This window comes from Meles meles, chromosome 13 (assembly GCF_922984935.1).
Source record: "Meles meles chromosome 13, mMelMel3.1 paternal haplotype, whole genome shotgun sequence".
Classification (NCBI taxonomy): domain Eukaryota; kingdom Metazoa; phylum Chordata; class Mammalia; order Carnivora; family Mustelidae; genus Meles; species Meles meles.
In genome coordinates this window covers 52768782-52781395 of record NC_060078.1, presented here as the reverse complement: position 1 = coordinate 52781395, position 12614 = coordinate 52768782, and the positions used below count along the sequence as shown (strand labels likewise).

The window sequence follows — 12614 nt, the reverse complement described above, 5'->3', positions numbered from 1 at the left end:
AGAACAAGCAGGTGGGAGGAGCAGAGGGAGGGAGAGATAGAAGCAGACTCCCTGCTGAAGAGGAAGCCCAAGGCAGTGGCTTAACCAACTGGGCCACCCAGGGACCCCTAGTAAAGAATTTTAACAGTTTTCAGTCACATTTATACTTATACTCAGTAAAACCAAGTCAGGCTTGAAGATGTTTGTAGGCAATATTAAAAGGTCTTTACCTCCTCCCCTGTGATAAAAATGTCAAGTAATGTAGAGGAAAATTTGAATTGAGCTTTCTTCACAGCACCTGAGGTATGTGTTTAGTAGTTGCTGATCAGATCACAGCACCCTTATTTAAATAAAAATTAGGGCGCCTGGGTGGCTCAGTGGGTTAAGCCGCTGCCTTCAGCTCAGGTCATGATCTCAGGGTCCTGGGATCGAGTCCCGCATCGGGCTCTCTGCTCAGCGGAGAGCCTGCTTCCCTTCCTCTCTCTCTGCCTGCCTCTCTTGTGATTTCTCTCTGTCAAATAAATAAAATAAACAAAATCTTTAAAATAAATAAATAAATAAATAAATAAATAAAAATTAGACTAATTTTGTTGGTTTCTTAAAGATATCAAACTACTTGGTTATAACAGAATAACATAATTATCAATTGTCTCTTACCATATTAAGTAATAACATAATTAAGTAATAACATTACCAAATGTATGACATTTCCTTTTGTTTATTTGAGAGAATGCCTCCAAGAAATGAGAAGGGTGGTTTTGAGAAGGGTGATTAACTAATGAAAACTGTCCCTTATTTCTTTTCTAAGTGCAGAAATCCTTGGATTGGTGGAGATGTGAGTAACACCTAAGAGAGAGGAATTGTTCTCTGCCCTCTTTTTGGTGGGCTGAAGAGAAGGAAATCCACAACTTTCCTTATAACTATGAGAGTTAAAGGGATTTCTGTCATTGGGAGAGGTGGGATTAAAGATAGGTAAAGTGCACACCTGGGTGGCTGTCAGTTAAACATCTGCCTTCAGCTTAGGTCATGATCTCAGGGTCCTGGGATCAAGCCCGGTATCAGGCTCCCTGCTCAGCAGGGAGTCTACTTTTCCCTCTCCTGCTGCCCCTTCTCCCCACTCATGCTCTCTCTCTCAAATAAATAAATAAAATCTTTTTTTTTTTAAAGAAAAAGCCACCCACGCACCCCAACAAATAGAATCTTTTTAAAAAAATTGTTTGCTGTAAAAAAAAAAGTTGTCTGCTGTAAAATAGGGAAAAAGATTCATCTCTGTACTCTTCTTATAGGTATTGCCCAGCTTGCTACTAATGATGAAAGTTTACCTAGCCACAGGGGAACCCCTATGAAAACCCAGGGTCATTAGATTTGGTTAATCCCAGCCTCCCTTAGGATTAACATTCAAAGAGTACAAAGTGATGACAGGAGGAATAATAGGGAAATACCAACCACAGAGTGTTGGGCAGTGTAGGTGACATTGTGAAGCAAGGTCAGTCCCCTGGTTGGGTAGCACAGTATAGCAAATAATCTTGGCAAAGGGTCCCCTTTCTGTCATCCCATGTAGTCTCCCTCTTACAACAGAAGAATAGAGCTGGCTGACTACTTGGGTGTAGTACCTGATGAAACATTTCTATGTATTTGAATTTTCTCTTTCCTCACTATTCATGGAACTGAAATTTGAAAAATGAAAAGAGCAGGTGTCAGTTGAGAACTGATATTGAGGGGTTTTCTTTTCTTTTCTTTTCTTTTTTTAAGGGTTTGCTTTTCAAATGTGTACTGAATCTGGGCGGGGGGAGCTGTTTTCTGATAATAGTGCTTTAAAATATTTAAATTGAGAGAAACTTGGAAGAAATAAATGCCACCCTTTGGGTGTTATGGAAGCAATTTTCTTTATTCATCATAATTTAAATTTAGTATTGTATATAGCCTTTCACAAAATTGGCCCCTTTTGTGGAAAATCGAGGTTCCCTTGTTTCAGAAAAAGTGCATCTTCATTACATTTAGTTTGTTCCAGAAAAATATGCTGTCTCTTTACTTACTTGCATTGTTGCTCCAGTTCTATTTTTGTGCTACCTACCTTTGGCCCGTAGAAGTTTGTCTTGCATAAAAGTTAGCAGAGTTTACAAATTGTTTAGGGCATAGTTTCTGAGTAAGCAAGTGATTGTTTTGTTTCTATACAAGAGGGGGACAATAAATACAAGTTGAATGATTTTTTTAATAATAAATATCTCCCATTTATTTTTCCAGTGGTCCTTTCTATATAGTAGTGTAGTCACCTGAGAGTTTTATTTATTTTTTTAAGATTTATTTATTCATTTTAGAGAGAGTGTGAGCAGGGGGAGGGGCAGCGGAGAGGGAGAGAGAACCCCTCAAGCAGACCCCCTGCTGAGTGCGGAGCCCAGCACACTTGCCATCCCAGGACCCTGAGATCATGACCAGAGCCAAAATCAAGAATTGGATGCTTAACCCACTGAGCCACCCAAGTGCCCCTATCTGAGGGTTTTAAAAGAATTATTTAAGTATTTTAGAGTATAGCCTGAAATGAGGAAACATAGGAACAAAGGAATTGATAGCATGCCAAAAATTATCCACTGCTGCTATGAAAAGAGACTAGAATGTGACCTCAAGTCTAAGCTCATAGCTTTTGCTTCTTGGTTCTTTGGAACAGATTTAGAATACTTTAGTGCCAAAATTTTGTCATTTTTCCTTAAAAGGACTTTAAAACACCATTTTATTATATTCTTACATAATATATTATTTCATCTTGTGGATACTTTTTCTGAAGGAATGTATTTTCAATTTTATAGAGAAAATTGGCAGAAAATACAACCAAGCAGAATATGCATTTTTCTTATAACCTTTTCTAAAATATAGCATTTAAATTCTATTATGTGAAGGTCTCTGAAAGACTTGATTTTTTAGAGCAAATAGGGATGATTAGAGGAAGATAGTTATTCCCTATCTCGTAACATATTGCGGAAGTGAAGAGGTGACTTTCATAATTATGAGTTCATGAAACTTCCAAGTTTTTTCTTGGACATATAAAAATATGGGTTGGTTGGACTCTGAAACTTTGAATAACAGTAGAGACCATTTTTTATAACTAGCCTTTTAAATATGAATGTGACTTGAGCTTATGAGACTGTGATTTTCAGAGTCTGGATAAACACATGTATCCCTATTCGCCAACCTCTCTCTCCATCCCCTCACCCCCCATTTATTAAGCCCTGTGCAGTGGGGAAAGTGGGACAGTCTCAGATTTCCACAGCATCATTTAACTCTGTAAAACCAAGTATGCCTTTCAGTTTTCGAAACCTTATATTTTACACTAGACTTAAAAGATAGCTGGCTGACAAGAACAATTTAAAAATAGCATCCCATGGACAGGTGACAAAATGTCACACTGGCAGCACCAGACTGCATTAACAAAAATCACCAGATGTCACACACTTGATTCTATTTTCACAGCTGATTAAACAGCAGTATTTGTTGGTTAAAAGGAAAAAAAAATGGCCTCATCTGTATTTGGAATCAGTTTTTCTTTTGCTGTTATATATTTTCTCCTTTAAAATCTCATAATAACTATAAAATTTAAGATGCAAAATATATTAAGAAAAAACATAAAATCTCCTTTTAGAAAAGAATCTTTAGGGGCACCTGGGTGGCTCAGTGGGTTAATAAGCCTCTGCCTTCGGCTCAGGTCATGATCTCAGGGTCCTGGGATCGAGCCCTGCATCGGGCTCTGTGCTCAGTGGGGAGCCTGCTTCCCCCTCTCTCTCTGTGCCTGCTCTCTGCCTACTTGTAATCTCTGTCAAATACATAAATAAAATCTTTTAATTTAAAAAAAACAATCTTTACACATAAACACTCCTTCAACTGGAAGACTATAAATCGAAATGTTAACAGAGTCTGTCTTAATTGGTGATCTTATTTTTTGCATTTTTTGTATCATCTCCAATGAAAAGATACTGCATTTTGTAATCTAAATACTAATTTTTGTAGAGGTAAAGAAAGTAGCTTAAAGAAGCCGTAAGTGGTTTTACTAGAAAGAGTTTGCATTTAGTTGGGAAACAGATTATATTTAAATAATTGGTTCTGTTGGGTCTGGCATGACACAGAGTTTCTTATAAAACCTTTTGTGGATGATGTTGATCCAGAGATCTGCTGAAGTTGGAGAGACCAACAGAATCAGGGAGGATACCAAGAAAGGCAAAAAGTTCTTTGCTTTTCAGCAAATCCTGATGCCTTCAGCTACAAAACATTGCCTAAGGCTTTTTTTTCCCCCTGCATCTTCAGAAAGATTAAATTCGAATCCATCAGTGTGGGCTAGGGGATGAAAATCAGAAAATTACCGAGCTTCCTTTCAGTTTCATCTTTTCAAGCTGAAAAGTCCTAAGATCTGGAAAGAGTCCAAAAAGGACCCACCTTCTGGAGGACAGCAGAGAGAGCACCCTTTCAGTGTGGGAACAGCAATTGTTCTAGAAACATATAAAAACTATTATTTGATGTAGCAATTTTTAAGACCACGTAATTCTTACCATAAACGATTGTAGCACAGGAAATATAAGAAGTCTAATGAGGATCAATTAAATTTGGGCTTGCTTGGGTTTTGTTTTTGTTTTAGAGGGGGTGTGAAGGGCAGAGAGAGGGGGAGAGAGAGAACTCCAAGCAGACTCCATGCTGAGCACAGAGCCAGATGTGGAACTTGATCTCACAACCCTGAGATCATGACCTGAGCCGAAATCAAGAGTTGGATGCCCAGCCCATTGAGCCACCCACGTGCCCCAAGACTTGCTTAGTTTTCTTGATAACCCCTTATTATTTTAGGGAATACCCCTGGCTTTTTAGGAAGCAAACCCATGTCTGAATGTTCCTTGGTCAGAGATTGAGGAGACCATCTCTATATACCATTTCCTTAGGTTCTGCAGTGATTTTGAACTCTTCTTTGGTTTTTAGGCATACTTTCCAGTCACTGTCTATTTTCTGTTAAATTTGGTTATGTCAGAATACAATAAGTAAACCACATCTAGTTATTACGGATGTTAGTATTTGGTGATAATGAATCCAAATAAGGTCTTGATGATCTGAAAATTATAGAATATTGATACAGCTAACTAAAATCAGAATGTTAATTCTCCCTGCTGAGCCACAAGCCTTATTCTCCTGACAAATTTTCTTATTATAGGTTCTGATCAGGTGGTGGTAGGAGGTAGCACTCATTGCGGATGGGGTAGACAATACGTTCAGAGACTCTAAGATGACTTAGGAGCTGGAGAAACATAAGACACAGAGTAATTACATATATAGATACTGTTAAATGTGTCTTTAAACAATGGTTAGTTTCTGAAACTCACAATTAGCTTCTAGTAAATATGAAAAGATCTATGGAATCAGTACAAAATAAAACAGGTAATTCTGTTATTTAAAAATGGTTCTTTACTAATAGGGTGATTTTTCTCTAGAAAACATTAAAATATATTCTAAAAAATGATTATACTGTAATATAAATGCTAGCAAAATAGTTCCATAAAATTAGAGATAGATATATGTAATATCTTCCTCCTAATAAGTTTAAATGGCAAAAACTAAAAATAGTTTTTAGTGAAAGTCCTATAACACTTCATGGTAAAATTAGAATAATCTCCTTAGAATCCATCAATTACTGATGATTTTTACATTCTTAATTACTTTCTTTCTCATACACACACACACACACACACACACACACACACACACACATGCATCCAGCAGTATAAGCAACATTACACTTATGAGAGTTTTATTTTTTCCTTATCCTTTAATACAAATGACCTTTCAATAATTACTATTACCTGAGGGTTTTTTAAGAGACAAGGTTGGTCTTGTCTGGGCAAAAAATTGATTTGGCTAGAAATTCATTATTCCGCCTTTTTATTTGAAGCAAATGCTCTGTTTTGTCCACTGTGATTCTTCTCTTTGGGGCCAGAAGAGCTCGATAATGCTGTTTGCCTTCAATACTCTACAACGTAGATTAGTACCAAATGATGACTGACCTTTTGAAATTATTTATAACACTGTATTTGTTGTAAAAGTCATCACTTCCATATCTCCAGCATTCTCTGTACCACCCCCCCCATACTGTTGACATTTATTTAACAGTAGAAATGACATAAAATTGACATTTTTCTGAGAATTTCACGAGAGCCTTTGACCTAACTGGATATGAAGACCTTTGCAGAACCAAGGTCATATGTATAATAGCTTTACACAAAAGCACTGTATCAATAATTATTTTGTTGAAAAGCTTGGTCAAGAAAACTTTAATACATTTTTTTCCATATAAGACTCTCTGTTTCATTATTCTTTTAATATATCCACCTTCTTTTCCCAAATAATTCATGAAAAACATACCAATTGTCTACATCTTCCACTGTTAACCCACTCTTAATCCATTAAAACATGTTTCAGACTTATGTCTTATAGACCAGAGGTTGGCAAACTTTTGTCCGTAAAGGGCCAGAGAGGAAATATTTTAGGCCTGTGGTTCATATGGTCTCTGTCACATATTATTCTTTGTTTTTTTTTTTTTTTTTTTAGTTTTTATTTTTACAACCCTTTAAAAATGTAAAAATGATTCTTAGCTCAGAAGTGTACAAGAACAGGCAGCCTGTCAGTGTGGGCAGACATTTGAAACCCATTACTATAAGGATGAAGGTCTGGAGATAAGCATTATCCCCAAGGTCGTATAACTAGTTAGTGGTAGGGAAAGCATAAGAACCCAGTCTTTGTTCCCCACTATACCTGTTGTATAAATTTTACCATCTTTCTTCTGGTAGCCATTCTGATAATTATGTTGCATTTTTGAGCCACTGTGAAACATTTATCTTTTATTCCCTCTAAACTTCAATTTATATACTTCATTGAATTTATTATTTTGTGGCTTGAATTTGAAGGGCAATATGAATGGCTATTTAAATAAAATGCTTAGTCCAGTTGGCATGTTTAAATTGGAATGCGAGAGATGCTTTAAAATTTCAATATATTATAAGGGAAGCTTCTTTTTCATTCTGTTTTATTTTATTTATTTGTTGTTAATGAGATTTTGGCTTTGTTTTTAAGATTTTTTTCATTTGTATGTTTTATGACTTGATTTAAAAACTGTTGTAACTGCTATGGCCTTGTTATAGATTATAGCATTGTTATAGATTAATCTGTTTTAGCTTTTTGTAATGTTTATCTTTTACAATGTATTTGAAATTATATTAAGCATTCTTTTCTTTGTGCTTAAAATAAAATTATTTTATTTTTTTAGGACGCATGGGAATAAATTTCCATCATCCAGGAACAGATAATATTATGGCACTTAACAGTAAGTTTTCATATGAAATATTCTATAAAATTAGCAGTCAAGGTTACAGCATGTGATTTCCACTTTCTTAATTGTTCATTACATTTCAACCTTCCACTTAGTGTGGGATAGACCATTATTCTATTCCTGTGGTTCTCGAAGTGTGGTCCGTGGACCAGCAGCATCAGCATCATTTGGGAACTTAGTAAAAATGCAAGATCTCAGGCCCCACTAAAGACTCCTGCATCAGAAACTTTAAGGCTGGGGCTGAGAAATCTGGGTATTAACAAATGATAAGTGATTCTGTTGCAGGCTAAAAGTTGAGAACTGCTTCTCTATCCTAGGGATTGACAGACTACAGCCCTTTGAGCCAACTCTGGCCCATTGTCTGGTTTTATAGTTTTATTGAAACACAGCTATGCCCATTCATTTATGGATTATCTGTAGCTATTTTTGTGCCACAGTGGTGGAACCCAAAAAGCCTGAACTATTTACTGTCTGGCCCTTTACAGAGAAGTTTGCAGACCCCTGCTGCATGCCACTGGGGTGGGAGGAGAGGAAGAAAGGAGGCAGGTGAAGAGAGAGAGAGAGGGAGTAGGATAGTGAATATGAATGAATAGATCAATTTATTTATATGTAACTCAGACTTCTCTCATTTTGGTAGATAGCCAACAGGTGCTTCAAACTGGACATCAGGGATCTCCCATTAGTGGAATTTGTGTGGTATAGGTGGTCTGGTCAGCAGTTTTGCAGGTTATAAATGGTTTTATCAGTATAATTTTTGGGTTGAGTTCTGGAGCATCAAAACCTAATTGACCAGAAAGTCATTGTATTAGTTAATTCTGGGAAAAATGTCTGGTTGTCATCAGTTCTCCTTCTTAGTGTCTGTGGACCAAATAGCTTTGCAAAACAGTCTCTAAATAGAAATTGTCAGTTGACGACCATAAAAGCTATTGAATCTCTCAGGACTTGGGTTTTTTCCTCTGTTAAATGAGTGACATCAAATTGTTCCCTGTCATCCTCCCAGATATACACCCTGACTATGGATACCCATAGGAGACATACTGGGTAAATCTAGGGCTGTGTACAGTATTAATCCTTTCCTTCCTACCATTGTAGTTCCTTAGGGTAGACTTTACCTAAGTTATCTCTAAAATACATATTCCGCATTTCTTTTGGTTCTGACATGTTGTGTACTTCACAGCGGCCACTGTGAGAACCACTGGCAGAACTTGGTGATGCAGGTCCTAATCCACTGCATGTGTATTTTGTTCTAAATAGCTGGTATCCCCTCTTTTGGAGGGTCTTGGAAACCATAAAAATTCCAGACTATCCACCTCTATTTTCTAATTTCTAAAAGAAAGGTCACTTTGCCTTTAGTTTAAGGTAACTCTTTTTTTTCCCCCTAAAAGCAGATACTTTGAGGTGAGGATTAATAAACATGCTTAACTTGCTGAGCCTCAGCAATTTTGTGAAACTTTGTGGAAACACTTCAGTTAGGTGATGGGATCTAGAATTGAATGTTAATGGAAAAAACAGTCCGGTAGAGTGTCTGCCTGAAGGTATGAGTGCGTATTTTAGAAAAGACCTGATTTGCTATGGTGTGAGTCCTCTTCTGCAAGAGGGATAGGATATAATTTACCATTGTTCTGTGTACAAAATGAAGCCAGAAGACATTTTTCTTTTTGAAAGGTTTTGATTCTCTTTGATTTGGTTCTCTTTAATTCTCTGCTTTTAAATACGATTTTGTTTACGTTCTTTCCAGTTTGTGCATGATGCTTAAATCCCCATTTTAGCATCTAAATTTCCTCATCTGTAAGAGAAGGGGACTGAAATAGGTCACCTTTAATGATTGTTTCAGAATGAAGATTCTGTGAGTCTGTAATATTTTTTGATTTTCTTATTTTTACTATTTTTTTTTTTTTAAAGTAAGCTCTACACTCACCCAGCATGGGGCTTGAACTCATGACCCTGAGATCAAGAGTCACATGCCCTACCAACTGAGCCAGCCAGGTACCCCATATGATATTTTCTTAAAGTACCAAAGGGTCAGTTTGCCAGTATCTATATCAAATGTTGATGAATAATGCATATTTGCTACATTATGGCAGATATGAGAGTATATCTATCTTCAAATGACTCTGGGTACTGCCTGGTGGGCATCTCAAAGTAAACCATAAAAACAACCAGAATTTGACATTTGCCTTACTGTCAGTTTTCTTTCAAAGTTGACTCCAACTTGAAATGATCAGAATAAACAAAATATCCTCCTTGGAAGATCCTTGTGAGACCTACAGATTTTGACAGACTTGGTGTGATAAAGCTTTTCTTCCCTTCCGTGTGGTTGAACCTAACTCATCCAGTGACTTACGTATGTGACACATGCACAAGCACATCTATGTATTGTCTTTCCTCTTTTATCTACCATTTGTCAGCCCCATGGTTATTGTCCTGTGACTTGCCTGTCCTTCCTTCCCCTCAGCCTTCATATAGACATAGCTGAAATCACTGAAACTTTATTGTTGCTTATTGAAAGCAACTGGGTTGAATTGTATTTTCAGACGACAAGGGACTGGCTAAGAAAATTAAAGAGAATTGAATCAAGCTAAAATTTTATTTTAAATGTCAATTATAATTCCTTCTTTGTTACCCTTTTTTGCTTTATAAAATCCATGCTTCCTATTTCTGTGCATAATGCTGCCATTCATTATGTCTTCCAAAAGCTTCCATCCTTATTTTATTTCCTTAACCTTACCAAACCTCAGTCTCTTCTGAAGACACCACGTTCTAACCTCTTCTGACTTGAGGAGGATAACAGAGGTGCCATGCTGAGCATTCTCCCTTCTCAGTACTACTTCCCAGCTTTGAATGGGCCATTTTCCCATGTTTTGGTGTTCTTAGAGCTTGCCTTCCAGTTATACTTTCCTCTGAGAATCACTGCCACTGATGTCATCTAGAAGACAGAAAATGGGTGTAGAAGATAGGATTCTAACTTTAGAAAACAGTAACCCTATAGATATGTAGGGTATGGAAGAACAATAAGCTTTGTGTGAAACCAAAGAATCTATTGATTTTTCCTATTCAAGACCATGAATCTAGTGAGAATTAGCAGGCCAGCCTTCGGGGAGGAAATTAAGGCCACATCTAAATTTTGACGTTTCCCCAAAATATGAGGTCCTCAAGCATGATAGAGTATGGAAGGGAAGATTGGGTAAAGAAATTCTGATCCATCAGTAAGACCTGCCACTTGTCTGGTATTTCCAAAATAAAATCAGTTTTGAAACGATAAATCCCTTCCATTTAAACTGGAAGTATATTTTTTCTTAACTTTGTAATAATTCTGTCCTTTCATCTCTTCACATTTATACCAAAAACACTAAAAGTTTGCATAATATATTTTTATTTTTCCTGCTGGAGGAAGAAGGAGGCTATTGAGGATGCTTCCAGCTATATATGCAGTATCTATCTGCCAGATTTTTTTCTAATATCAGCAGTAGCCTTTGGTTTTGTTTTTGTTTTGTTAAACTCTTAGGTATTGAGTTGAGCTTATTAGCAGTTGTGGGTCTGTATAGCATTGATACCTGACTTTGGTGATATTTCCTCTATTATGATGATCTTCTGAAAAGGATGTTTAGTACCTCCATGATTAGTCAGGTGGACCAAATTTATGGTCAAATTAACATTCAAAACCAAAATGGTCTGGTAATTTACTCTAAGAGATAATCACTGCCTAAGTGTATCCACGTTGTTTCTTGACTGGTCAGCTCTTCTTTTTCCAAGTAGAGATTGGGCTTGGAAAACCTGTTTAATATCAGAAAGTTGCTTGATGAGTATGAAATTGGAAACAGGACGAAGTGTTGCTGAAGGGGTAGGATCATCCAGCTTCAAGAAGGCATCCTCCGGCAGGCTGGAAGGCGTGCAGAACCCGAGGATGGAGCAGTAAATCAGCATAGCCAGGGAAAGCATTGTCTAGAGCCCGGCAGTTCTCCTTCTGTGCCTTACGAGCCGTATGACCTTAGGGCCACATTCTTAACTCCTCTGCCTCTGGTTTCTTCCCTGGAAAGTGGAGATAGTGACCACTGAAGTGGCCTTATATAAATCTCATGAAGTTTAGCATAGTGCCTGACTAGGAGATAATGCTCTGGTGAGCTGCTATTGTGATTGCTTACATCAGCTTTATTGCTGCCTTTTAAAGATTTTTTTTTCCCTTGTGTGTGACTTTCCAAACTTGAGTCTATATGATATTGGTTGCTTTAAAATAGGTGTTTTCCTGGGATCGAGCTCCGCTTCGAGCTCTCTGCTCTGCGGGGAGCCTGCTTCTTCCTCTCTCTCTGCCTGCCTCTCTGCCTACTTGTGATCTCTGACTGTCCAGTGAATAAATAAAATCTTTTTTTTAATAAATAAAATCTTTTTTAAAAATAGGTATTTTCCTAATGTGATTTAAGGCATCAGACCTACGAGTGGCTTATAAGCTACCATGACTGTACCAGGGTACAATGTCACTTTTTTTTATGAATCTTTTTTTCTGTACGAAATGCCTTCTGCCTCTGTCCCCTAAATTTGGGACATGTGTCTTATTTGGGGCCTAGAGTTGCTCCATCTCCGGTGATGTTTGGCACCTTTAAAGGTGCCATACTATAACATTTGTAATGTAAAATGGTATAGTCATTTCGGACAATATTTTGGCAATTTCTTAAAAAGTTAAACATACACCTACCATATGATGCAGCAGTTCTATTCCTAGGAGTTTATGTAAGAGCAAAAATGAAAATGTGTGTCCATGTAAAGATAGTATACACATGTTCATAGCAGCATTATCCATGATTTCCAAAATTGTAAATAACCCAGATGCTTCTCAACTGGAGAATGGATAAATAAATTGTGGTACATTGAAACAATGAAATACTTTCAGCAATAAAAGGAAGTGAACTATTGAAACATGTAACAACACGAATGACTCAAAATAATTATGCTGAGTTGAAAAGCTGGACAAAGAGGATGTTCTAGATGATTCCATTAATATAAAATTCTAGGAAATGTCAACTAATATAGAGTGACAAAAATATGACAGCTTCAAGGATATTTTGAAGCAATATTGTCTCCCTTTTTTCAGAGGACAAATATAAGAGCTTAGAGCTTGGAGGAGTCATGTGATAAGGATGGCAACGAGCTGAGCAAGTCTCTGCATCTCATAAGTCTCTCCTTGTTTAAGAGCCTGTGAAAGGACAGTTAGGATACGCTACCTCATTGTTTTGTGAGATTGAGTGATTTTAAAGATTTTATTTTTTTGACAGAGAGAGACACAGCAAGA

General features: G+C 37.0%; 1 protein-coding gene and 1 non-coding gene across 13 annotated transcripts in view; one reads left to right on the top strand and one right to left on the bottom strand.

Moving 5' to 3' along the window:
- The window catches only part of CPEB3 (cytoplasmic polyadenylation element binding protein 3), a 195285-nt gene that overhangs the window by 79600 nt on the left and 103071 nt on the right, over positions 1-12614 (top strand). For all 12 annotated transcript variants that reach the window (XM_046026531.1, XM_046026525.1, XM_046026535.1 and 9 more), the window contains one exon: positions 7268-7324. In XM_046026531.1, coding sequence (XP_045882487.1) covers positions 7268-7324 — 57 coding nt within the window. The remainder of the gene's footprint in view (positions 1-7267; positions 7325-12614) is intronic.
- Positions 9246-9318, bottom strand: TRNAK-CUU. The gene has a single exon. It is a non-coding gene; the product is annotated as a tRNA-Lys (tRNA).